The sequence below is a fragment of the Acomys minous genome (genome assembly GCF_964271855.1).
Source record: "Acomys minous genome assembly, chromosome: 16".
In the NCBI taxonomy this organism is placed as follows: domain Eukaryota; kingdom Metazoa; phylum Chordata; class Mammalia; order Rodentia; family Muridae; genus Acomys; species Acomys minous.
This window is the reverse complement of record NC_140498.1, coordinates 91,608,566-91,635,853: the sequence shown is the minus strand read 5'-3', so window position 1 is coordinate 91,635,853 and position 27,288 is coordinate 91,608,566. Positions and strand designations below refer to the sequence as shown.

At 51.9% G+C, this 27,288-nt stretch overlaps 1 protein-coding gene across 1 annotated transcript; it reads right to left on the bottom strand.

Moving 5' to 3' along the window:
• Positions 1-433: 433 nt before the first annotated feature.
• SUDS3 (SDS3 homolog, SIN3A corepressor complex component) lies at positions 434-27,288 on the bottom strand. Its single transcript, XM_084762218.1, has 13 exons — positions 27,003-27,288; positions 24,568-24,637; positions 21,214-21,269; positions 19,436-19,507; positions 17,724-17,743; positions 16,020-16,176; positions 10,387-10,482; positions 9,709-9,770; positions 9,528-9,549; positions 8,475-8,580; positions 3,109-3,193; positions 970-1,055; positions 434-880 (listed from the first exon to the last, which is right to left on the bottom strand). Exons 1-13 carry the CDS (start codon positions 27,142-27,144, stop codon positions 856-858), a joined length of 999 nt encoding a protein of 332 aa, XP_084618344.1. The 5' UTR covers positions 27,145-27,288; the 3' UTR covers positions 434-855.

Sequence of the window (27,288 nt, the reverse complement as noted above, 5' to 3'; positions counted from 1 at the left end):
GCTGCAGCACCAACATGGGCCAAACCTCAGGGGAGGCTGGGGGTCCTGTGGCACTGAACAGCCCAGTACAGGAGTGACGCACAGAGCACACACAAGGCTACAGACTGGTTACTTCAACGCTCACCTGGCCACCGCACCTATCAAGAAAGAGAGAACCCACACTACAGAGGCGCATGAAACTTCTAGCCATTGGGAGCTAGGGAGAGGAATTACAAATGGAAACTTCTGGAACTACCACTTCTTCCACTCTGAGCAAGGACAGGCGTGTCTAAACAAATCCCTTGTGCTTGAGAATGTCCACAGAGCGGTCCCTCCAGCGTGATAAGACTGCGTCACGTCCCTCTCCCAGCCCATCTGTTGGCTGCAGCCTCCAGGGTGAAGAAGGCTAGAGCCCTGGTCCCTCGGTCAGCGGAGTAGAAGCGGAGGCAGGTGAGACGTTCCACATCTTTTATTTCTCCGAGAAGGCAGAGCCAGGAGAACTCCCCTGTCCCACGCTTCACGGCCCAGCAAGGGAAGCAAGCACACGACCCACCAGTCAGATTCAGTCAGGAAAGCACTCACTGCTCTTCACGGGACAAAGGCCGAGAGGAAATTATTAAAACAAGCTTCCCTTCAAACTCAAAGGAGGTTTTTCTTTAAAAAAAAAAAAAAAAAAAAAAAAGACCAAGTATAAACAAAACAAAACAAAGGAATAAAAGGAAAGTGGATGAAGCCCCCACACTCCTGAAAGCAAGAGTCTCTGGTGACTGCTTTCTGGAAGAAGCCGAGGCAGGAAAGAACGGTACAGAGATGGAAGTGGCTGGCCATGTGAGTGCCTTCAACTCCACAGTGCTCTCCATGTCCCAGGCCACGGAGCTAGTCCCGGTAAGTTAAGAATTTTCTATTAAGAAGAAAACAAAACAAAAATAAAAACCACTCCAGAAAAAGGGTCAAGGGAAGAGGAGGAGCGTAGAAAGTCAAGCCGCTGACCGCCGGCGGATCACGAAGAGCCCACGCTGCAGCTGGCCCAGGTAGATCCTCATTTTGGTGCTGTCACTCGTCTTCCTCACCCAGATCTGTGGAGACAGGAGTTGGGGTGAGGGTGAGATGGAGGGACTTCTGTGTGGCTCAGGTGTGGGCAGAGTATCTGCCTGAAGGGGCCATCGGAGTGCCCCTGGCTTCAGAGGCAGCTCCTGGCGCCTGAACGCTGTGGAGGCTCAGCCAGCACTCACACACCTCTAATAGTGTCAGCTCCGTTTCTGCCTCAGTCATCTGGACTCTGGACTTGGTGATTATATTTTTCAACACCCCAAAAATATGCATTCAGGAGCAATAGCTTTTCAAACCAATTTAAACATATTTTCCTTGCCCCGAGTAAAATTCCCTCTTACTTAGCCTTCCAATGCTCAAGAGCTGAGGGTGGTCCTTCAGCCTCAGCAGCTCCTTGGCCCCTGTGGGGTGTACTATGGGGTGCTCCACTCACACAGCCCTGTGGGGTTACTATCACGTCACATGGGGTGCTTCACCTCACAATACCTCCTCCTCTCACTGGCCCTACACGACCTGGGTGATTAGACAGCCTAAAGCAAGGTTTGGCCAAGGTCTGCCCCTCACACACAGACTCTGCAGACAGAGCTCTCCTCCCCACTAAAGCTCGAGCTGCAGGCTTACTCTCTCAGTCTCACTGCATCGCCAGTGTGATGAGTGAGTGACAGAACACAGCCTAAACTGAAGCAAGCTGAAGACCCTGCATGAAGCTGAGCCTCCTGCGAGACCATTTTAAATAGAAAACTGACCCAAGTGGTGCTGAGCCAGGGGGCCACCCACCTGCTGGCCCACCAGCCACATGCGCCCACAAAGGCCAGGCACCTCCAGGGATGCGTGACAGTGTAACTGAGAACAGAGCTGGAATGCTCCTCAACACGGATGCTGCCGCTCCATCGCCAGGCACAGAGCGGATTCCCTAAGGCCTCATCCCTGTGGGAGCTGCCACGGCATCAGCATTTGCTCACTGGACCACACTGGGACACCCTAAGGCAGAATGTCACAGTCTTCGTAGGTCCTAGAGAGGCCTGCGCGCTCTGTAGAACAGCCCACCATACAATCACAGGCCTCATGGCTGGGGAGCACCGTGTCTTTCTGGGGGACCCCCATTCTGACTCTGGCTTAGCAGCAACTCAAACTCAGCCCTGAAGAATGGCATTCCTTTATCTGAGGCTGGCTCCAACTCCCAAGCACACTATCATTTTGCAAACTGGTCACATTTGAGGGAGCTTTCGATTCAGGAAGCTGAGAGAATACCGGAGGCTTAAGTTATTTTATAATCCAGCTTCATTAGATTTACCGTGCACTGGCACAAATCACTAACAGAGGGGAGACACAGAAAAAAAAAAAATCAATTTCTTTGCAGACATTTGTGGGCTGATAAAAGATCAAGCCCGTGCAGCTATGCAAGTTTCAGACTTTTAAAACTTCTAATGGTGTGGGTGAGCCGCTGCTGACATCCTCCTAAAGATGGGCCAGTGGGAGCCCTAGGGCAGTCCCAGCATCCTTGGGTAGCACACTGAACAGCTTTAAATGCAGACCTAATCCTGAGGGAAATGCACTGAGAGGCAGGCCTGGCAGAAGAACATGTCAGACAGGAAGGACAGCCAGCTGCAGGCCAGCAGCACCAGCACCCATTTACAGGCACCCCTGGGTGCTGAGCCTTGTGCCCGACCCCCAACCCTCACAGATGAAGCAGTCCGTTGGTATGGAGGAACCTCTAAACACACACGAGACAAGGAGTATGCTAGCTCCACAGACAGGCTCCGCTGTCAGTGTGCAGCCACCCAAGGGCCCCGGGCAGCAGTGCGCGCTCGCTCACCTGCACTCTCCTGGGGTAAGCTCAGTGGCTGCAGAGGAGCACACCATGGCCCCAGCAGCACATGGAACTGCAGGGCCGGGCTCCAGCAGACATGAGGGCTCAGGGGTGATCTGGCAGTTTCCCCAACAGTGCTGACCCACCCCACACAAGGCAGGGCTGCGCTGCACATCTAGAGTGGGGCTTTGTTTTACACCTGTGGTATTTTTTTCCCCACACTTCTCAGCGCAGTGTTCTCTCCTCACAGGGAAGACCTTGATCCCTACCTCATTGGCTCCCACTGAGCTGATGACACAGCTCAGTTTCTGGTTGTCCTTGGACTCTAGGTAGATGGCCTGGCTCTTGTGGTACCTGCCAAAACAGGACACAAACAGGAAATCAGGCAGGAGGGCCTTGTTTTGTTACAGAACCATTATTCCACCAACAGGTCTCAGCAACAGGCAACCGAGGAAGAGCACAGGCTTCAGAAGGCAGAAGGCCTCCACCTTAAGAGTAAAAGCCTCCAATCTTGTGGATCCAAAACTTCCCTTGGCCCTCTGCGAAGAGGAACAAAGGCTCAGAAGGCTGGAGAGCTGTGCAATCCACCTTCTCTCAGCATTTCTGGAGGCCGAACCCAGGACCTGCTTACCGTACACAGGGCAAGTGCTCCACCACTGAGCTGTGTCCCTAGGAAGTGCTCCACCATGAGGGAGCTGTGTGCCTAGGAAATGCTCCACCTCAAGGGAACTGTGCCCCTAGGAAGTGCTCCACCACGAGGGAGCTGTGTCCCTAGGAAATGCTCCACCTCAAGGGAACTGCGCCCCTAGGAAGTGCTCCACCATGAGGGAGCTGTGCCCCTAAGAAGTGCTCCACCACGAGGGAGCTGTGTCCCTAGTTTTCCTTTTATTTTGAAACTGAGTATTATAAAGCTGTCTTTAAAATGCAATTCTCCTGACTCACCTCACCAAGCAGCTGGACTGCAGGCCTAAGCAAGCCAGCATGCCAGCTATAATTTCCTTCACTATTGGGACTAAGTTCAAAAAGTTAGAACTCTGTGTTGGATCTGTTGCACTTTCTGGCGTCAGCCTGAAGCACTGCAGGAGGCTGGCGGCTCCACACAAACAGAAGGGTCTGGAGACCCGTTTTCTGCTTGTCCAACTGAATCATCAACTAGAAGGAACTTTGCATTTAGCCCTTAGTTTAGCCATAGATTCAAAGCCTCATGACTCACTTTAACAGTGTTCAGCACTGACTAAGCCTAGGGTGAGGGACAAGAGACGGGGTCCCTGCTCTCTTGGGGCCTTAAACACAACACAGGAACATTAAAAGCTCACCAAGGCTAACACTAAGAAGGCAGCGCTGAAGGTCCTAGCACAAGCAGTAGCTAAGTGCTTCTGCCCCGGCCCACTCTGCAGGGAGAGAGGAACAGGGGGACAGGACACGACACACAGCTGGGGAGGCTGGGGAGGGGGCAGCGGGGGGGGGGGGGCATCCTGATTCTGCACAGCACCAGCGCTGTGTCCCACAATGCAGTGCTACGTCCAACTTCCGCAAGCTAAGCACAGACCAAGGATGAAGAGGAAGCCAGGACAAAGTCCAAAGGGACAACAGGATGAGAGCACAACCTCTGCTCATTCCAGCCACACAAATCTGAAAACCCTCAGGCTCCTAGGAACTGTTGCAAAGCACAACTCCCTGCCACCCCCACACAGGCAGCGCGCTGCATCTTGCTGGTGTGTCTTTGGGGGACGAAGCAGGTTCATCTCGTGGGAAGGATGGAAGGCTGGCTGCCCAAACACAAGCTCCACCTGTGAAGTGGCTCCAGCTCTCAGGCTCCAAGCAGCCTCCCCCTACGTGGGAGCTGAGCTCCAGGGTTTCCGCGCCAGTGTACTCCCTGAGAAGAACGCTGGAAGGGTGCAGCTCAGGAACATGACTGCAGCAGGATGCTGGCTGGGATCCAAGCTCTCACACTGCTGTCACTGGTCAGAGGACTCTCATTATCACATGGGGCTGTCACAAGGTCCGCATCGCACAGTGCACAGCATGAGGGAGGCCGACTATTCGTGACAACACACGCTTCCCTTGGTTTCTCTGCAGGATTGGAGTCGGTGATCCTAGTCAATGGCAGCCTTCAAGACAGGGAGGCTGGGCCCTGAGGGGATGCTAAGGGGCCTGAGCCATCACGGAACTAGAGCCATGAAACAGAACACAGCCCCTCAGCCATCTAGCTCTCCTTTCCAACTGTCAGTAACCGAGGTCGCAGGGTAATTAATGCACAAGCATCGCCAGCCTCAAGCACACTTGGTACGGAGCTGAATGGAGACAGCATCCACACTGTGGTACAGTGTGGGAGAAAAAGGATGCATACTACACATGTATTAGATGCAGAGAAAAATATGTTGTATACTCCTATATGTAACATATAAAATACAAATGGTGATTATTTTTACTGCATAGCTTTCAACGCTCTCCTCTCATTAACCATTGTATAAGCTGCAATTCAGCTGCTGAATAAAACACGTCAGTGTCTAAGACCAGGGCTCTCATGGCAGGCGGACTTACTAATGGAAATTTTAACCTCGGACCTCACAGTTCAGTCCTTAACACTCTGGGTCTTGATGCTGACCCAGCAAACCCGGATGGTTGCTTTTTGGTAGGTCAAAACAACTGATTTCTATGTATTACCAAGAATCCCCATAGTAACATAATAAAATTAACTTCATTTCCCCACACCTGACCCACATAACAGCACCAGAGGCTCAAGGGGCCCCACTGCTGCTGGAAACAGGCCCTGTGGTCAGGTGACAGCTACAAGGTCCAGTCTACTCAGCAAGGAGGGAATCCACCTCTGTCCACACTGGCAACTCCAGATCTAAAGGAGGAGTGGAAAGAGGAGGCAGAGGGAGAAGGGAGGAGAGAGGGGAAAAGCAGGCACACCTCGCAGCGCCCTCAGCTTACTTCTGTGAGGGGTCATTAGTCTAAGTCAAAACATAAGGCAAACTGACAGCACAGGGTAGTGACACAGAAAGCAGGGACCAAGGCGAAGGCAGGGACGCAGCTGGACCATGCCGAGATGGAGCCCTGCCCCACACTGTCCTGCTGATGTCCTTAAAGCCCCTAAAGTATGCTTTGCAAAAGTATCCCACTTCTGGAAGGGACATGATGACGGAGGCTCTCTGAGCCAGGGCTGCATCTACAGAAGAAGGAAGAACAGCAAACAAAGCTTCCTGAGAGACAAAGGAACAAAAGTTGAACACCGGAGCCTGATGGGAGTGACAGGCTGGTTCGAGGCAGATGAGACCTCAAGATGGGACTTCCTAAGTCCCTTGTATGAGGCCAGGGCAGGGCAGGCCCAGCTGCCAACACCTGCATAGGACTGACTGCAGAAACCAAAGAGGGATGGTACTGAACCCAGAATGTAAGTGACATTCCCAAAACGTGTTTAACAGCATGAAAAGCAACTTCAAAATTCAGCGAAGAGGTGACTGTTCAGGAGACACTGTTTTCGGACCTGTTTGGCTGACAAAAGGACAATGTTAAGTTCTGACATTTCAAGCCAGACCCCTGTGCTGAGAGGACCACACATCAGCCATTGCAGGTGTCTCATCTAAAAAGAAAATCATTTTACTACATTTTCCTCCTCGTCTCATAATCTCAGAGCTGAGTTCAGAAAGACAGTGGTGGTCACACTTACAAAATGAACACCGCCTGAAATCATATACTGGCTGGATGACTCACAGACCCCTAGAACCGTTAGCCATAAATCTCACTGTCCCCAAAGGCCATTCTTACAAGTGGGCCTGATCTTTAAAGGTTATTTGGTTTTCATTATTACAAACATTTTTTTTAATCTCACTCTGCCCGTTCTGTTGAGTTGCTAGGGCCTGCCACCTAGCGGCAGCACACCCACCTAACCAACAAGTCTCAGACAGGAACACTAACAACCTTCCGCAAGGGCAGTAAGTCACTGCAGCAGGCTGACAGACACTAGAACAGGTGCCTGACTTGTCCTCTAAGCTTTTGATGAAACAGGCTATGTGGACAGTTCCACTGCTCAGATACAGCCAAAGGGGTAAAAATATCTAAATTAGCATGAGCCTCAGAAAAATAAGGCCTGCCCACACGTCAAAGTGACATTACTGTGGAAATCTGACTATTAAACAATGTGGCATATTTATGCAACATTTGCACTATAGTTGGTACAAGAAATATGGAGATGGCTTAAAACACACAGGAAGATAGGCTTGAGGCTCTTTAGTTTTTAGTGTGTGTGTGTGTGTGTGTGTGTGTGTGTGTGTGTGTGTCAGAGAGAGAGAGAGAGAGAGAGAGAGAGAGAGAGAGAGACAGAAGAGAGAGACAGAAGAGAGACAGAGAGAGACAGAGTAAGAGCACGCATCATGGCACATGTGGGAGGTCAGAGGACAACATGCACAGGCCCGCTGACTTGCTTAGTCCCCTCCCAGTGCCAGGATTAGCTTTTATGTGCGCACTGCAGCTTTATGCAGGGAACTGAAAACCATGGTTTTGGCTTCCGGGGTCCTGGACAGTGAGAGATGACTAGACATGTTGGGTGAGAATTAATGTGACCACTGTCAACTCACGAGGTCACACCACCAAATTTGTCAGCTTTTGGCTAAATGAAAACATTGATCCGGGTGTGATGGCAGATGCCTATAATCCCTCCACTCGGGGAGGCAGAGGCCAGATCTACAGAGTGCGTCCAGGACAGCCAGGGCTACGGAGAAACCGTGTCTCGAAAACAAAACAAAAAACATTGAAACACGAGTTATTATGGCTATTATAAATGGCAATGACAGAAAGGACTATAGTAACCCACACCTCCTCCAGACAGCCAATAGAGAGTCAGGGTGCAGCCATGTCCTCCTAGGGCCCCAGCCTGCACAGGAACACTGAACAGCAACACTGGACACCAGACTAAAAGACCTTTGAAAAGATGGCCGAATTAATGGCGATGTGATACCTAGGATGTCTAACCAGTGTTTGCTGAATGAATAAATGTATGAGCCTCTCCAGTTCCTTCCTATTGTTTCCCATGAAGCTGCAGGCAATCTCAACGGCTCAAATAGCCTTCCATCTAAGTGTTTCAGGATATCATCTCCGAACTGCACTTCCTGGAAAACCTTGAAAGCTAGAAAAATGCCTAAGAAAAGGATACAGCTGTCAAATAAAAAGCATCTGAGATGCGAGAAACCTGCAGCTTTGAGAAGGGCACCTTCTCGGCTTAGGCAGCAGTACCCTCTCCTAACCTTTAGCATACAGAAGAGGGGACAGAGTAGGAAATCTAGCCTGTTGTGACTAGACAGGGCCTGCCTGCAAACTCTAGTGTGGAGACAGCAACACGGTGCAGAAAGGGGTCAGCATCCTTGGGACACACAGAGAAATGCTGCTCTCAGTGACCTCACAGAGGGATCCACCAACTGCCCTCTCAGTCCTCAAGTGGAATCTCACTGAAGACTCTAAGTCTGGGCCAGAGCCCCAGCACATGGGCTTGAGGCCCAGCACCACCAAAAGGAATTAAGCTAATATATAAAGAGATGAGTCGGCAAAATCCTGAGATAATCAGCTTGAATGGCCCCAACCCTCCCAACAGTTCTTAGGCCACCAGGAGCAGTCCTCACTCCCCACAACTTACCATCTTTTATCGTAATACAGTTTGCCATCTTCTATCCGAGCCTCAAATCTCTGGGCTGGAGACTCTGCAGGTGTGGCAGGCAAGTGTTCAGGAGAGGACGGGGAAGCTGGAGGAACCAGAGATACCAAGATGATGAGCAGACATGAACCTGGACCTGAGCATGGGGCCCAACAATGACACACAGTAACTGATACCACCAGTGTGGCCACAATCCCAACCAGCAAGGCCTTCCGTGGTAGTTAGAGGCAGAGTCACTGTATTGTGTGGGTTGAGCACAGTGGCTATCCACGAGGGCCACTGGCTATCCACAGGGGGCCACTAGCTACTAATGGAGAGGTCACTGGCTATCCACGGAGGTCACTAGCTACTAATGGAGAGGTCACTGGCTATCCACGGGGGTCACTAGCTACTAATGGAGAGGTCACTGGCTATCGACAGGGGCCACTGGCTATCCACAGGGGCCACTGGCTATCCACAGGGGCCACTGGCTATCCACAGGGGCCATTGGTTATCCACAGGGGCCACTGGTGCTAATTGCAACAATATCTGCCATCTGGTGTCCCTCACTGTCAGGCCACCACACTGATTCTAAACTTAGCATGGACACCAAACCAGCATAGCACACTCAAAACTTCTTGAATGTCTCCAGAGCCTTCGCCTCGTCTACTAATGAAAACCAGGCGCCGTCTGGGGGCCTCACTGTGACCAGACCATCACTAGACTAGTAACGCCACGGCCGAGCTCCAAAAACCCCAGACATGGAAATTTCCTGTGATTTTACGTGGACTTGAACCTAATGCCCGCCCGACACCTAAACAGAAGGGAACCTTCCACAGCCAATCACATGTCTCCTTTATAATAAACCCTAAGGTGAAGGCAAAACAACGCAGCTGGCTTTAAAGACACAACACGCGAATGGGAGAGGCATGTTTATGACTCCTGTTGCTGTCCATGACTTCTCACAGGCAAACACTGAGTAATTTACTCTTGGGAATCCCACATGTGCTTTTCCAGTGATGGATACAAAGACTGGTAGTGTCATCCAGCACTCACCTGGTCTCTTGGGTGACTTAAGCTGTAGGAAGAATAACAACAAAAATAGTCTCAGAGAAAATCATCTTAGAAACAACTTAAACGTGTCAGAGATGTCATGGTGACTTTAACAAGTGACAGGGGAACAAAGTGACACAGAAAATTACGTCAAGTGTGAGCTTTCAAACACATCCAACTGTACCTTGTTTAGCGTTCTCAGATCCTCCATGATCTGCTCATCCGTTAGCAAATAGTTTAGCTGAGGTGTTGAGAGTTAAAGGAACATGTCTGAAACACAAGCGCGCAGCCTCCAAGGAGACAGAGGCACACAGAGCTCTGACACTTTGGGACTGGCGAGGCCCAGGCTACGTCAATGCTATTTTCAAGGTAAGAACTCGCCTCTTTGAAAAGTTGACTCTCATGCTAAAAGTTACCAGGCACAGAGAGGACCTCAACATGCCCTACCATACAAACTGCTCTGAAGGGAAGCTGTGCATTAGATGCTGGCAATGTTGAGGGCACAGGGAAGGAAGGTGACAATTTCACCTCGGCTTTGAAGCTTTCCAGACATACAAGTAAAGTCTAGTCTCACAGTGGCTTAATCATGCAGTGCCGGTGAAGGGGCCTGAAGTGCACCCTCTGCTGGCCGCACAAAGTACAGCTCCTCTCTGGACAAACAGCTACATTGAATCTCCTGAAGAGGGACAGACGCTGCTGCTCCATGCTGGCCCAGCGGCCATGTCTATGTCTATGCAGCTTCTTTCCAAGAACACCGCACCTACCTTGGGTACAGTGCACAACCCCCTAGCATAGGTGCGGATAACTCCTGGGTTGGGAAGCAAAGGATTTGATGTGGTTCAAGCTTGGCGCAAATGGATATCAGGAGCCGGTTTTCTCCTCTTGTCTGGAATGGGGACAGGATCATTTGGTCGCCTCCGCAACTTTCTGGTCATGATGGGTTTCACTTCCATAGAATCTGTAACAAGAATGGACGGGGTGAACCTATCCAACCGCCCCAGAGGGCAGCTGGAGTCCCTCTTAGGTAAGAGTGTCTATCCTGTGGCCACCGTGTCACAGCTGTATGACCAAGCACGCTTAGTCCACGCACCACCCCTGGCAGAGGCCTCTCCGGCTGCAGGGCATACATATGCCTACCTGTGTCAGGCTAGCTGAGTTAGCTACACCCCAGCCCGAGATCCTAGCAGCATGGCTGATACAGCCTTCCTCCAGCACCCTCAAAACCTCCTTTCCCTCAAACTGAGAAGCCACAGTCACAGGACAAGGGACTGAAAGGAAGCTGGGGATCAGACAGGAACCTCATTTCTACTGCTCCCACCGAGGCTGGGTGCCGAAGCCCAGGGCCATAGAAGGCCCCTTTAAAGGCCACTGACCCAGCCAAGGTTTTATATGAAGTCTTTGTTTACAAACTCCCAACTTTCTTCTTTCACAACCCTCTGTAGCTACCTGAGGTCAAGACCAATACAATCAGCTCATGCCACTCAGCCTCAAGCAACAGCTTCCTGTGAGTTTGGTAGGGTGAGCCTGAGAGCGCTTAACCTGGGCAGTACAAAGGTCAAACTCCCAGGTCTGAAGCCCAGACCCTTGAGTGTGACAACCCTAGAGAAGGCACCTAAGCAGGGCAACATGTCTCAGTCATGTACCGAGCTCCTAAACACCTAACCCAACCTTGCCTTGTAGTAGGAAGCTCCCTGGCCTCTGTGGGACAGGCGCTTCCGAGAGTCCCACCCGGTCTGCCTTTAGTAGTCTAGCTCCTGCCCATCCGCTCACCCAGAAAGCTGCCAGGCCTAGGACCCCAGGCAGTGCTGGGCCTGCCTCAAAGGGCACAGTGAAGATATGATGGTGGGCGCTGGGGAGCCTGGAGCGCCCCCTAGAGTGCCTGGGACAACATCACTGCTACAGTAACAGGCAACCACCTGCCTTTTGCTCTACACCCCCTCTCACTTGCTGCCCCTCCCAACTGCAGATCTAACTTTCCTTTACCATACTTTACCTAGAAAGCAAGCTCACCCATCTCCCTCTTAAGTGGACTCTAAGGGAGTGAGCTAACCCCAAAGAAGCAGAGGCAGAAAGAAAGATGGAGGAAAGGCTGGAGACAGGAGAGAGGCGGGAGGAAGAGGAAGGGGTGGGGGAGGAAGGTGGTGGAGAGACGGGAGGGCCTTTTGAAGTTCTAGCTTGCCGAGGGAAGTGAGCTCAGGGTTCTACTGACAGCAGTGACTGTCAACTATATCATACTGAGCACTTCAAAACAGTCTCTAGGACCTAAGATTTGTAATGCTTTCACTATAGGAAAATGATAAATAAACAAGGCTGGTGAGATGGCTCAGTTGGTGCGGCATGTAACCCAGCGATAGAGCAAGGCCCTGGGTTCCACCTCCAGTTCTTAAGAAGAAGAACATTACAATGTGTTTAGCTATTGGGGAAGAGATTGCTGCAATAATCTGAAGCATACGCTTCCCTCGAGCTTGCGGCATACAGCGAGTGCAACATGGGGCCCAACTGGAGGCACAGCCTTCTGCATCTGCAGTAGGCTGGCAGGCTCACCCACGCTGTCACAAACCACAGCTGTGGGGTGACCACAGTGGAGGTGAAAGCAGGGAATGAGAGTCAACGTCAGGTGTTCAGGGGCCAAACCACAGTGGGAGCCAAGAGACCAGACTCCAGAGAGCAAAGCTGCCCAGGTAAAGGGCTGACATTTATTTAGACAGAGCCCACCCACCCCAGGTCAGATCACCTGTCCCCCTCCTTCTCGGCCTCTCGGCAGATCTCTTTCTACAGGCTTAGCCCTGACTTGCAAAGCACCTTTCAGTGGAGCATTAGGTGCTGCCTAGCACAAGCACGGTAAAATGAGCCTGTCAAATCTTTGCCTTGCCTTAAACCTGGGCGGTTTGGCAGCTCAGCTGATTCGTGCAGGACAGCCAAGCCAGTAGCCTCACTTTCCTGACTCGATGGGGTTAAGGGAGCAGGCCTAACAGTCAGGACAGACGTGAACTCAGGCAGACTGGTTAAGTACCAGCTGGGACCTTTGCTGTAAAGAGAACTTTTATTTGCCTGTTTCAGTGGCTGTCTGGAAAGCTTACTGCCTCCTTCTGCCTACCTAGGCCTAGTGCTGGAAGCTTCAAGCCTGCATACATCTAATCTAGGCCTAGAATGTTTTAGCCCCTAAGACTTACTGCTTAATAAGCTCACCCTTTCTTGTTCTGAGCTCTGGGCTGGCTTGTTCAACTCAGCTGTTCTGACTAAAACTCCTCTCCCAGCTGACGTTCTCAATCTGGCTTTTCTCTCGGCCTCTGAGTTGCTCTGCTTGGCCTCAAAGCAACTCCAGGAATCTGCTCTGATCTCCTGGCTCCTCCTTATTTCTGGCTCATTCAGTCTTCACCTGAGTTTTCTCTCTCTGCAACCTGTCTATTACTGTTCCAGGGGAAACTGCCTTCTCTCTCTCTCTCTCTCTCTCTCTCTCTCTCTCTCTCTCTCTCTCTCTCTCTCTCTCTCATTCTCTGTGTTGCCCCCTTAAGTAGCTTCCCTTTCCACTCTGCTGTGAGAGTTGGATGGATCCTATTCTGTTGAATCTTTGATTCCTCACCTTTTCTGCCACTAAATTAGACATCACTTTCAAACATGGGTGCTTCCTTCTACAAACTAACTTTACCTTCACTGTTTGGGAGTAAAGGCATGAACCACCGCACCCAGACCTAAGCTTTTCTTTACTTGATACTTGCTCTATACCAGGCTGGCCTTGAACTCAGATCTGTTTGCCTCTGTCTCCTGGACTAAAGGTGTCTGTATTCCAGCGGGATCACACAGACCTGGAAGGTTTTGGATATGATCTCTTGCCAGAGGAGCCATGTTCTGAATAAAATTGCTCTACACTTTGGGGACTTGGGGTAAGAGGCTGACTTCTGAGTCAATTCCATCATTTATAAATCTGGAAAATGACACCCAAAACCAAGCAAGTAAATGACGCTACACTTGCTAGGTGCTGGGTATCTGTCCTGTGCCAGCCGACCCTCGCCAGGTAAGACAACGCCCCACAGGAAGAAGCCTGGGACAGAAGAGGCTCTTCCCAGCTAGTGAGCCAGCAGGGGAGCGCACCTGACCTCACAGGGGGCAACACATTTCTCCCTTGACCTTATGGTTGCTCACAGGGCCAGCTACAAAGCCAGTGTTTCCTAAAGCAAATCCATGGCTTTACTGAGAACGAGAGTAGCTTCCCACAGGGGCTTGAAGGTTAGAAGACACCCCAGTGAGCAAGTGTCAGGAAATCAAAAACCAAGTGGCAACGAAATGGCTAATGAAAGGAGAGGCAAATTAAAAATGAGCAAGCCTGAGCTGGAGAGTGGCTCAGTGCTTCAGGGTGCCTCTTCCTGCAGAGGACACAGGCTCGGTCAATCACCTGAGAACTGCCTGAAACTCCAACTCCAGAGCATCTGGTGCCCTCCTCCAGGCTCTGCAGGCAACTGCAGACATGTATCATGTGCATGTGTACGTGCAAGCGTGCACGAGACACACACACAAAGAAATCTTGAAGAGAAAAGAAAAAGGTAATGCTCCCTGGTTGTCTAGGCCAACGGTTCACAGTAAACTCACTCCACCTTCCACAGAGCGGCACAACGGCCTTGGGTGTAGAATAGGCCCAGCCCCAGCACAAAGAAGGCGGCCCAGCACAGCCTCACTTCTAGGACCACACACAGCACTGCATCAACAATCAGTCCCTAGTGTCCCCAGAAGGCTGAGGGTGCCGAGCGCCTCTTGCTACTCACACGGACCAGTTTATGAGTGACGCATGCTAGACAGAGCAGGTGGCCCAAAACACCTGCTTCTTGCGGACTTTCCCCCCAACCTCTCATCTACTTTTTAAAAGTAATCTCCAAACTGAGCAGGCGATTTCAAGACATCTCTCTGGACGGAGCTTGAAGCAGTGGTTCTAGGCACCGAGCACAGAGTGGAACAAGTCAGCGACAGCGCAGCAGCACCGTGTGCGGAGGGAAGGCCCATGATCCTCCAGCTTCAGTGCCTTCCCTCCCACCCTCCAGCACTGCCTTGGCAGCACTCTCTACCCCAAGGTACCGAATGGCTTGAGGAAGGACATCAGTGCCTTCATGCCCGCGCATGGCTTTAAACGCTTCTGCTACCAGCTTTATTGCATTACAAATGGTTTCCTTGACACTGTCTTCTCTGCCTCCTGCTTCAGTTCAGAAGCTGGCTCTGACACCGCCTGGCCAGTGCCTGCCGCTTGTCAGTAACTAGGACACTGAAGCACACGCAAGGTGAGCATGTCCTTCCCAGCAGACGGAGTGGGAGCAGCTACAGACAGACAGGGTTTCCCACCAGCCTCATGGAGGCTCCCGAACAGCTGGAGGCTCCGGAGAGAACAATAGGGTGTCACAACCACACCGAGAAGACTACGTGCGTGCGGGTCAAAACAGGTGGGGGAAATGGTGCCTGACAAGTGTGGTGTCAACAGCACTGTGACAGGGTGCGGCCTAAGGGCAGTACTCCAGCACTCAGCCACACTTGTGCCCATGCAGAGCTCACTGCTCCTGACAAGCCCTGAATGGGTTTTCTAAGGCCTCTACTCCACCCCACCAGACACTGCCTCACTGTCACTGGGAGATCTGTGGAGGGGACAGCCTGTGTCAATGGGATGGCCATGCTGGTTCACAGCACAGACACAGGGGCACGATGGCTCTGACTGCTCAGTTTCTGATTCCAAGTCAGCTCCAAGGATTTCCAAGAAAGCCCACATGTCCTACCTAATTAGCCCTGTTAAAATTGGTTAGCCCAGAGCCCCAGAGCCTTCTGGCGTTTTGGGGTGTGCAGAAGAGCGCACCACCTCCGTGTCCATGTGGCTAACTCAGTGCTGACTTGCAACAAAGGCCCTGCCAAGGTCTCAAATGGCTGGTACTGCCAATGCTTTCTAGCCTCCTGAGACTCACCCACCATCTACAGGTGGCAACGGAGAGTCACCCACACTGCTTCCATGTGAGACCTGTCTGTAGCTGCTGAGCCCCCTGGAACCGATGAGGTCCTGGCTGGTAGGGAGGAACCAGTCTCAAGATGGGTTCTAGCTTCTCAGGAGACCTCTTGGCTTCACCACTCTGCAGTGACCACTGGCTGAGCCTCCAGCACCGCCAGGGGGAAGAGAGCCACAGCACAGGAGGGCCCAAGCCCCTTTCCTCAGGCCTTTTCTAATTGTTGTAATTACAGCAACCTCCAGGTGGCCCCAGTAAGAGGCAATGGCAGCTGACAAGGAGCCAGTGAGGCACAAGCCAGAGCCTGCAACTCTGCTGCTGAAGAGCTGCCCGTGGCCTGCTTGTCACATGCCAACACCTGAGGCACTCCGTCCTGAGATGAGGTAGGACCTGACCTCTACAGGCGGTGCTAAGCAGCCAGACTACAGTCCCCAGTTAGAGCAGGTCAGGAAGCCAGCCATGCCCTGCCCTGCCGCCAGGCCTGACGGGAGTTAACTTCCCCGGGGGCCCAGGGCGCCTGTACCTCCAGTCAGCTCCATCGTGAGCTTCTCGTTCTCAATCATCTTCTTCTTCTCCTCCAGCTCGGCAATCAGGTTCTCCTTCAGCTCCACCTTCTTGTCCTCAAACTCCTTCACCGCCGCCTTCTTCTCTTTAATATAGTTCCTCTCTACCTGTTCAGTCTGATCAAAAGAGAGACGCGTGCTGGGCCGACGCGGCAGTGGGTGGCGTAGCAATGGGAGCCAGCGCAAGGCTAGCACTGACCCCGGGGCAGAGAAAGCCTCAGGCCTCATTTCACCCAGCGGGGGCCCAAACCCAGCCACATAGCAGCGCTCACTCCAAGGCTCTGCACTGCCACCCGGCCCCTCCTCTCCCACATCGTGAGTCTGAGGCTTTAACGCCAAAACAGCACTCAGGGTTAAGAGTCTCTCCGAGAGAGCAAGGGTCCCTTTTGGAAGGAGACAATTCCAAGTGAAAACAGCCCGTTCCAGATGAAGTTTCTGCATTCAGAACTAACTACATGACACTGAAGCCAGACAGCACGCTATTATGTTTGAGCCCTAAGAACAAAAGCAACTGCACACCATTCATTACGTGCCCGAACCCTCAAGTACTCAAGCATCAAAATTAAGCTATTACTAAAATTAAAAAAATAAAACGCCTGCCTAAAAGCCCCCTTGTGGAATCTCACCAATGTCCTGGGTGATGACTATGGGACTGTGATCACTAAGCATCACTGAGCACACGCTCTGCATGCCTGGCCTCGACTGTGTGCACCGAACTCTTTTTAGTGAAGATGTCTTACAAACTACAAAGCACTCCTTACCCACTCTGGGCCCCAGGGCAGCCTATCACTCAAGAACTAGGCCCTCACCTCAGCACCATAGCACGAAACTGTCTGTGCCATGGAAGGAAATGCTAACGCCATCTTGCCTTCCGACCCAGTGAGGTCCCAAAACAAGATGGATCTGTGAAGCCAACTTAGAGGCAGGGCTACGGGGAGCCACTAGCAAAGCCAGGCATAGTCCTGAGAGGCTTCAAATGGTCATCCTGTGAGGTGAAGGTCACCACATAGGCTGTGAGCTAGGGAGATGGGCTGGTGGGTTGAGGATGCTTCCTGCTCTTCCAAAGGACCTGAATTTGGCCCTAGCACCCACGCTGGGAGGCTCCAGCTTTTGGGGACCCAGCTCCCTCTTCTGGCCTGCAGAAGCACACAAATGTGTGGCCTTCATTCACTGAAACTCATGTACATAAATTAAGTTTTAAATTAAAAAACAAAAAAGAAGCCGGGCATGGTGGCACATGCCTTTAATCCCAGCATTTGGGAGGCAGAGGCAGGCAGATCTCCGTGAGTTCGAGGCCAGCCTACAAAGAGAGTTCCAGGACAGCCAGGGCCATTACACAGAGAAACCCTGTCTCAAAAAACAAAAACAAAAACTAATAATAATAATAATAACAACCACCACCAAAAAAAAAAAAAAAAAAAAAAAGAAACAGCGAGGGGTGGCATCCTAACCCCACATGGCCAGGAGCAGCACGACTGACTGCACAACACTCATGAACGGATGGGAAGTCTGAGCTGGCGCTAAGTGCCCTTAACCAAGTGAGCAGTGGTGACACTTTCCGAACCATTTACTTGCTGACAGAAGGAAAGGCTAGCAGGACCTACATTAAGACCCCAGCCTCGGACGGAGGAGCCTGCAAACCAGAAAGACCCCTGGGTACTTACTTCCAGCTGGAGGAAGAGCTCTGAAAGAGAGAAAGGTGCAGTTAGACTCGGCAGGCCACCATCTTTCCAGATAGGGGCGTCAGGATCCACAGAGAGGCCCGGGCAGTTCTACCCCTCCAGCTGACCTTAGGCCCACCCAGCGGGACAGCCCAGTGAGACACACTACCCTCCCTGTAGAGGCAGAGTCCGCGTGGAAGCTTTCAAAGTGGGGTGTGTGCATGGCAAGGCAGGCCCCTCTCCAGAGAGAACCTCTAGGATGAGGGGCCTGGGCACAGCTAGGAGTTAACTCTGGTCAATCTCTCAAATTCCAGATCCGAGGCAGCCCCCTCCTGAGGCCTTCCCCCAACAGACCCAAATTCGCCAGGCCCTACTCTAGGCTTCCTTAGTGCCTACTGGGTGCCAGACAACATGGCTGGTTTTGGTTGTCACCTTGACTACATCTGGAATGAACTGAAACCTAAGTAGCTGGGGACACGTGTGAGGGATTCCTTTTACGTCATGAGAAGTGGGAAGACCCACCTTTTATTATCCAGATCTTCTGAGCTGGGAAGATCCACCTCTAATCGGGACCATACCTTTGGGTGGCAGCCTCTACAAAGGACATGGAACAGGAAGCTCGCTCTCTTTGCCTGCCTGCCCTCGCGCTCACTGGCAAGTGCCTTCCTTCCATGGCGTCAGAGCCTGCTTCCTCCAGATCCCGGTGTCTATGGAAGACCAGCTCAGCCATGCAGCCTGGCACAACTACTGGGTTCTCAGACATGCCGGGGGAGACAGCCACTGGACTAGCTGGACCACAGCCTGCAAGCCTCTCACGGCCCTTGCTACAGACTCGTTCAATCAGCTCTGTTCCTCTAATATAGACCTCATCCCCACCAGGATGCTGTAAACTCTGATAAAGACAGCAACTGACCCAAAGTGTATCTGGGACTTCCTGTCTTTCTAGATGAGTGTGGGCCTACTATACTTGGTCCACAAAAACCACAAGTAGACCAGAGACTTCTGGTGTCACAAATTCCGTGGCCTCCTTTGCAAGCCTCACATCCTACATACCCATTTACCTGTGAAAAGCATATTCACAAAAACACCATGGAGCCTTCAGACTTCCAGAACCCAGACATTATGTCTGACGAAAAGCATTCAGAGCAAACAAGCCACTCATCCCGAAGCCAGGGTCACTCCAGCCCAGGGGACTGTGGGCCAGGAGCCCGCTGCACGGCTCTTTAACCCTCATCGTTCCTTGATTTTATGGAGGTGGGTACCTTTGGCCAGTGAAACGCTGAGTTTCCTAAAGCCAATGTGCTGGTGGCTTCGCGTTGCTCAAAGGACCAATGTGCACAGACACTTAAGCACCCCAGCAGATACATGCACAGCTGAGCAATAGCATTCCATGCCACCAAGTCCTTGTAAGTGCTTAAAACACACGGAGGCCACAAATAGGCCACACCCCTCTTCTCAGGTACAGACAAGCTAACCAAGGCATGATGGCCTCCAGCTTCTTCCACCAAGTGGACATGAGCAAGGAGCAACACACCTCAGGAGCCACCCTGACGCCTGGAGGACAGGGGAACAGCTTAATGTGATGGCAGCCGTGGGGCACCACTTCCCCTCACCCCAGGGGGAGATCCGGTGTGCCAGGGAGAAACCTCTCCGCAGTCTATCAGCATGCACATGTGGAAATCATGGAGGAGCCGTGTGCACGTCGGGGCACCTACCTGCGTTCCGGATCCTCTCTCTGTACTGCTGATCCAGCTTCTTCATCCTCTTCTGATATTCCTGCAACGTACCTGATGGGACAGTCACAAAGCAGTGACTCAGAAAACCATCCAACCCTACCCAGCCCCCCACCACACACGTCTCCTAAGTCACTTCCTAGCACCGTCGAGGGCCTAGAGAGCCGTACAAGAGAAGAGGCACACAGCAGACAGCACCAGAGACCACTGGAGCGCCTCCTCTTAGGGAGTGAGGGCGCATAGAAGGACACGGACACCCAGGAGACACTGGCCACCGGGTCCTACAGTTTAAGGCAGTGGGCCTCACTCTCCTGGAGACAGGTCATCCTCTGCTGGGAGGTCTACCTCAAGGCTATCCAGGAGCCCCTCCTGGGTTGGTGGAAACTCTCCCTCTGCAATGTCCAGTACAGTGGCCAGTGGGGGCTACTTCTGCCCTGAACCTTCACCAATACAACCGAGGAACTGGATGACTAATTCAGTTCAGCCTGACTTAGGCGTGCAGTTGGCGGCAGTCAGGTGGCGCGGGTGCGGATCCTAAACCTGCTCATTCACCATCTATAGGGAGCACCTGCTGGCACAGTAGCCAGTGGAGGGTGGGGCCCCAGGAGCACCCTCCCAGCAAGGAGGTTCCCATGGGGGAAGCAGTTGTGCTGACAGGGACCCTACACTGTGCAGCGCAGACAGCTGCCACCCTGCCCGGGTTCACATTGCGGCCAGCACTCTGCTCCGGGCCCTTCTTTCTTCACTTTGTGGATGAAGCATGAGCTGTGACATGCCCAAAGTCACATTCCTTAAGCAGCAGTGACACTGGGTTGCGAGCTTGGCAAAGAAGTTAGGGAAGCGGGTTCTCAGTCTCAGGCTGCCAAGACTTCAATGGCCACTGAACTTGCAAGACACAGCCACTGAGAATTTACCAACAAGAGAGAGCGGTGGCGTGAAGTAGGGCTTAGCTTAAGGAGGAAAGGGAAACTGCGTGTGTGTGTGTGTGTGTGTGTGTGTGTGTGTGTGTGTGTGTGAGAGAGAGAGAGAGAGAGAGAGAGAGAGAGAGAGAGAGAGAAAATCTTTTGGAGTGAGTTCTCTCCTTCCACCGTGTGAACTGTGAACTGTGGGCATCAAACTCACGTCATGAGGCTTGGCAGCAAGCTCCTTTACCCACTGAACCATCGTGCTGACCTACAACACCCTCTTTTAAAAAAGAGTTCTAAAGCCGGGTGTGGTGGCGCACACCTTTAATTCCAGCACTCAGGAGGCAGAGGCAGGCCTGGCCTACAAAGCGTGTCCAGGACAGCCAAGGCTACAGAGAAACCCTGTCTCACAAAAACCAAAATAATAAAAAATAAAAATAAATTTAAAAACAGTCTATCTTAGACACAGTGGTCTCTAATCTAGGTCTAGAGGCCCCAGTTCAAGAATTTGTTCCAAACCAAAACCGGTGCAATAAGAAAGTCAGAAACTCAGCCGGGCGGTGGTGGGGCACGCCTTTAATCCCAGCACTCGGGAGGCAGAGGCAGGCGGAGCGCTGTGAGTTCGAGGCCAGCCTGGTCTACAAAGTGAGTCCAGGATAGCCAAGGCTACAGAGAGAAACCCTGTCTCGAAAAACAAAACAACAAAAAAAAAAAGAAAGTCAGAAACTCACCTCCCTGATAGGAAACAACAGACTATGTGTACAGATGGCTAAAACAAGCCAGACTCAACCCTCACTAGCGCTCCCAGATGGAAGTAAGACTCAGATCTCAAGGACCCGCAGCATGCACACCTACCTTCCTGTAGCTGCTGCAGCTGCCTCTTCAGGGATGCCAGTTTGTCCTGATACATCCTGTAAGAGAGGAAAGGCTCAGGTCCCAGGCAGGGCCAGGCTGTGCTAGGGATGCAATCGTGGTCTTTGGGTCAAGAGGGGAGTCTGACTGAAGAGGCTCGAGGTTGAGAGATCCCAAAGACACACACCCCCCACTGCACTGTAGCGCAGTGTGTCCTCCCTGTGAAACCACAGGGACTGTGCAAAAGTGAGAGCGGCAGACGGAATACGGTCCTACAGTCTGAGGGAAGCAGAGAGTGGACAAGGAAGACAGGGAGAACGCGCTGCTCTCTTTAGCATTTAAGATACAGAAATGACTTAAACACAACTTCCCTGTCAACCCTACAATTAAATTATAAATGGCAAAAGGAGCCCGGGGAGGTGGCACTTGCCACCAGGCCTAATGGCCTGAGTTCCACCCCTGGGACCAACACAGTGGAAGGAAAGAACGAACTCTTGCAAGTTGTCCTCGTAGCCGCAGTTCAGCACAGCGTAAGTCCTCACAGAACAAGTACATAAACACGTAATTTCCAGGAGGCTCCTGAGTGGTGGAGGAAGGTGCTTAGCATACCTGCCCCTATGGCCCAGCTGTGTAAACACCAAGTCCACAGCCCTTCATGTCATTTTGAGGCCACTGCCTTTTCAGGATCAGAAAAACAATGCTAACTCAGGCTCAAAAGTTAAAATGCAGGGCACATCTGCAGCCCCAGCTGGGTGAGGGCAGCGAGCACACTAAGCAGTGTGACCGGGTTCTCACCTCTCACACCAAGGGGTTACGGGCAGCCTCACACACCAGCAAGTCTGCCTGGGCTGTGAGTTCCAGGCATACCACATCTGAGGCAATACGTCTGCTTCTACGTGGAAAAAAACAAAACAAAACACACACACACACACACAAAAAACCACCTCCATGTGGGAAGGACTGTAAGCTTTGCACAGGTGAAAGCAGTCTTGGAGGGCTTTACTCTTGGGCACACCATGGATACTCCTTGAAATTAACCTTGATAAACTGAGTAGAGCCATCCTGGGCCTGGAATTCAGAAGCGGACCTGGGGACTCCACCTGGACTATTGTGTTTCTAATCGACCCTCAGTGGGAGAAGGAGACCGCCCTTCACTTGTGAGACAGGCAGGCAGAGAGGAGAGAGGGGCAACAGGGTCAGACCGGAAGGAGGATCAGCAAACAGGCTGGACCAGTGCACAGGCCAGAGACACCTAGGGACCCATCCCATGGAACGGATACCGGAAGGTTCACTCTTTTTTCCCTTTAACCTTTTTTCCCTCTTGTGTAAGCTAGTTGGGTTGTATAATAAAGTTTAATTGTTAAAAAAAAACAGAGCCAACACCTCCAGTTTCTCAATGACAAAAGAGGCCGAAGAGAACATCGGTCAACAAGACCTTTTCATTCCTCAAAAAGGCTGACAGATGCACACCCCCTCCTCAGAACACTGAGAGGCCTGTGGGCCCCTCCCGCCCGGTCTCTCAGGGCCACCCCTAATGCACAGCTCACTTCACCACACCGGAAGCTTTGTTTTATCTCAATGGCTGTCTCGCTCAGTCAGCACGAAGGAGGCACAGTCGACCATCAAAAGCTCATGGTAAAACTGCTGCTGAGGGGAGCTGGAGAGACAGCTCAGGGGTTAGGGGCGCTGGCTGCTCTTCTAGAGGACCAGGGTTTGGTTCCAGCCCCTACTGGTAGCTGCTGTCTGTAACTCTACTTCTGGAGGATTCGTCGCCCTCTTCTGGCCTCTGAGGGCACTGCAAAAATGAGACACCAAAAAAACGTGCAACCCACGCACATAAAAGAAAAATAAATGGATCTTTAAAAAGAGCAAGAGAGGAGCAGACAGGACACCCAGGGGGTCAAGTCCCCACCAACAGAGGGAGCAGCAAATGCCTGCAATTGGGTCTCCCTTGGAATGGCAGTGTTTACAGACTGAAAAAGGAACCCGTGGGGACCAGACCTGCTGAGATGACATCTAAGGAGGAGTCTGAGAACAAATTTCAGCCAGGCCAGCCCCAACCAGTGAAGAGCTGGCAAAGTAGAAAGACCAGGCAGAGTTTCGTGGTGCAACTGAGAACGTGCATGTAAATTATTAACATAGCCTAGCATCAGCAGCGGCCACAGCTGGCTGAATTGTTCCTTTGGGTTGAAAATGACAGATGCCAGAGACGGCCACGCACAGCTGAAAGGAGAATCTAGAGGGAAGACATGTGAGCTCAAGGGTTCAAAACCAAGAGCCTGGAAATACATCCGGGCACAGCTTCCTGAAAATTGTGTGTGATGCCCCATGGCCTGTAATCCAGCAGTTCACAGTAAGAAAAAGGAAGACTGGGGGGCAGGGGGGGGGCAGGGGGGGCGGAGGGACGGCGCAGGTCATGGCAACCTTGGGTGACAAAATGATTTCCAGATGACCCTGAACCCCCGAGTGATATACCCTAGCTCAAACGCATCCTGCGCTACTCACAACCATCTATCTGGGGAGATCAAGGCAGAGGGTGGTACAGCCGCCTACACCTGTCATCGCAGAGACGTGGGAGGCTGATGTGGGAGGCCACCATGCCTGGAGACCATTTTGGGACCAATCTGGCAAAGTGGCAAGACTAGGTTTTGTTTCTTTGTTTGTTTGTTTGCTTTCTCAAGACAGAGTCTCTCTGTGTAGCCTTGGCTGTTCTGGACTCGCTTTGTAGACCAGGCTGGCCTCTAATTCACAGCAATTTACCTGCCTCTGCCTCCCAAGTGCTGGGATTAAAGGCGTGCGCCACCACCGCCCAGCTAGATCTTGTTTCTTAGTGGTGGTTGATGGTACATTTTTCTTTAAAAAAAAAAAATCAAAGCCAGGTGCGGCGGTGCACACTATGAATCCCAGCACTCTGTGAACTGGAGGCCAGCCTGGTCTCAAAACTACTCCCCCAGGCCCCCCCAAAAACAAGCAGCGCTTTCGCTTCTCTGGGCACATGTGACTACAAACGGCTTGGGTGAGGATGTGTGTAGGCAAACAGCAGTGTGGCAGGGAGGGGCAGCAGCCTGCTCCAATGTCTGCTCCCCTGAATTCCCAGGACACTCAGGCCACCCGGCATACTCCCTGCAATACGGGACAGGGGCTGGGGATCTGCAAGGTACCCATTTTTCTGGGCACCAATTTCCACACCAACTTATGGCCTTATCACCCCACCCCATTGTTTCCAGCAAGGCTCTTAGATGAGAAAGGACAGGGAAATCACAGAGAAACTCAAGCTTTGCAAGCACGAAGGCCAGAAATGAGTGTCTACGAAGCCTCGGAAGCACAGTGCGGAGAACAGGCACGAGCCCTACTCACTGCTCCTTCATCTCCACGTAGTCTTCCTCATCGTGCTTTGCCAGGTCCGTCTCGCTGGCATCCTCAGTGTCTGCGGGAGACGAGGGAAGATGTGACAGTGAAGATCAAAGTCACAGAACTGGTATCATGACAGCATAAATTAACAGGCTCCCAGGAGGGAGGGTGTGTGTGTGTGTGTGTGTGTGTGTGTGTGTGTGTGTGTTTAAAACAAAAAAGAAATGCCATTCCAACTTGGGTTTAGGCTAAGAATCCGGTGTACAGTGAGACAAAAGGGCACACCAGACAGGCAGTCCTGACAGAGCACACAGCAACAGTAACCACCTTCAGGAGAGGATCAGGGCGTGCCTGTGCCCATCCCAGCACACATTAGATAACACAGGGAAAGGGAGACCACCATCCCCACAACAAAGTCAATCCTAACAGCTGCTGACAGGCTTCCCAAGTCAACAGATTAAAAAAAATTACAAAGCCGGGCGTGGTGGCGCACGCCTTTAATCCCAGCACTCTTTAATCCCAGCACTCGGGAGACAGAGGCAGGCGGATCACTGTGAGTTTGAGGCCAGCCTGGTGTACAAAGTGAGTCTAGGACAGCCAAGGCCACAAAGAGAAACCCTGTCTCGAAAAACCAAAAATTAAAAATTAAAAATAAAAATAAGTAAATAAGTAAATTACAAAATCAGAAGGCAGTGCAAAATAATATTTCCTTAATGTTTCGAAACCTCGTATTTAAACAAATCCCTAAAAGGGGTCTGGAGGCATGTCTCAGTAGTTAAGAGAGCCCGCTGTTCTTTGCAGAGGTTATGGGGTTTGTTTCACAACGCTCAGATCAGATGGTTTATAATATCCTGTATCTGCAGTTCCAGGGGACCTGGTGCCCTCTTCTGGTTTCAAAGGGCACCTGTACACATTTGGTGCACATAAACTCATATAGCGGACATCCATACACATAAATAAAATAATTAACAAACATTTTAAATCATATTTATTTCATGTTATGTGTATCTTTTGTCTGTGTGTAGGTACACCCACCACCTGCATGACTGGTGCCCAGAGGTCAGAGGTCACAAGGCACTGAGTCCCCTGGAGCTGGAATTATAGACAGTTGTGGGCCATACAAACTTGGATCCTCTGAAAAGTCAGTAAACATCTGAGCCATCTCTCTAGGCCCCCATATATGTATTTTATATATTTGTAATGCATATGTTTATTATATGTTACATATATGTATTTTTTAAACTGGTCTAAAGCAAATTGCTGCATTCAGTGGCCCCTACATAGCTAAAGGAGATTAATTCTGTCTTCACTGCACCCCCTCGTGGTCATTAAAAGCAATGCAGCGTTTCACGTTGAAAAATTCCTGGTAAAGCCTAGCCTTTTTTTTTTTTTTTTTTTTTGGTTTTTCGAGACAGGGTTTCTCTGTGTAGCCTTGGCCATCCTGATCTCACTTTGTAGACCAGGCTGGCCTCGAACTCACAGTGATCCGCCTGCCTCTGCCTCCCGAGTGCTGGGATTAAAGGCGTGCGCCACCACGCCCGGCTAAGCCTAGCCTTTTACCGTAGTTAAGTCAAATGCAATCAGTTCCTTCAACTTTCTGCTCTGCATATGCTGCTGCTGCGTTTGGAAAGGCTAACGCAGACCCACGTCTCCACAAAGCGACATCCTCTCCCTCAGTGGAAGGCGCTTTCACAGAGGTCCTGTCTAAAGACAGCGAGTTATGTCCCTAGGCACTTGAGAAACTCATTTGAGTGAGACGATGCTTCGTGCAGTCGAGGCAGCTTTTGCTTTTTACAGCCAGACTTTGTGCCAGAATACTCCACTCCACCCATACAAAGGCCTCCCCTCCCCCGCTTTCCCATCTACCTGGCTCCTCCACCTAGCTAGCTCCTTCCTCAATCCCTCAGGGTGCAAACCCCCGCCCCCCCCCCCGGCCCAGCTCGCCAAAGGGTAAACAAGGTCCAGATTGAGAAGTGAGGTTCTGAGGAGCAAAACACTCGGGACTGAAAACAAACAAACCCCCACCTCCGCGTGCGTCTAGTCCCCAGCGGCAGAGCGGATCTCACTTATCTCTTACACCTACCCAGGAAGTGAGGACTGCATGCCGCTCCGCAGCAGGTGGGTAAACAAGAGGCTGGGGACCTTTAGGTGACAACGCTAGTGTAGGTGGCAGCCAAATGAATACTTAACGGCTGCATGGTTCCAGGTCCCCGAGTGGAGCTAGGGGGGGTTAAGCGTTTTGAGGAGAGAAGCTGGGATCGGAGGAAGCCAAGGTATAGGCATCGCTCGTACCCAAGTGCACTTCCAAGAGATGACTTTCTCCCCTGCCATCCAGAGAGGATCTGAGACACGGCCGGGGGACCGTCTTAAAAAGGGACTCCTGACTCTGAAGAGCTCTGGCGACCTCTCTGACCCCTGCCCCATAGCCCCCCAGGAGGCACCTTCGTCGGATTCGCGGCCCCGGCAGCTCCGCTCATCGTCCTCGGCGCTCTCTAGTTCTTCGTCGTCCTCGGGGTAGTACTCCGGGGCGGGAGGCGCTGCAGCCGGGGCGGGCGCCGGAGCCAGCAGCCCCGCGGCGCTCATGTCGCCGCCTCGGGCCGGGGCGGAGCGTGTCCCGCGGAGATCGCGGCCGCCTGGCTGCGTCCCGGACGGCCCCCACCTCGCGGAGCCGGAGCCACAGCCACCCGCTCTCCTTTAGCGCCGAGCTCCGCCCCCACCCCCTCCCCC

Excerpts from the sequence above, each read along its gene's own strand:
- SUDS3 (XM_084762218.1), bottom strand. The coding sequence starts at position 27,144 with ATGAGCGCCGCGGGGCTGCTGGCTCCGGCGCCCGCCCCGGCTGCAGCG. Across the intron at positions 9,771-10,386 it reads GAGGAGAAAACCGGCTCCTG|CTCAGCTAAACTATTTGCTA; the intron begins ATATCCATTTGC and ends AACTCTCAACAC. Across the intron at positions 3,194-8,474 it reads CTGTATTACGATAAAAGATG|GTACCACAAGAGCCAGGCCA; the intron begins GTAAGTTGTGGG and ends CTGTTTTGGCAG.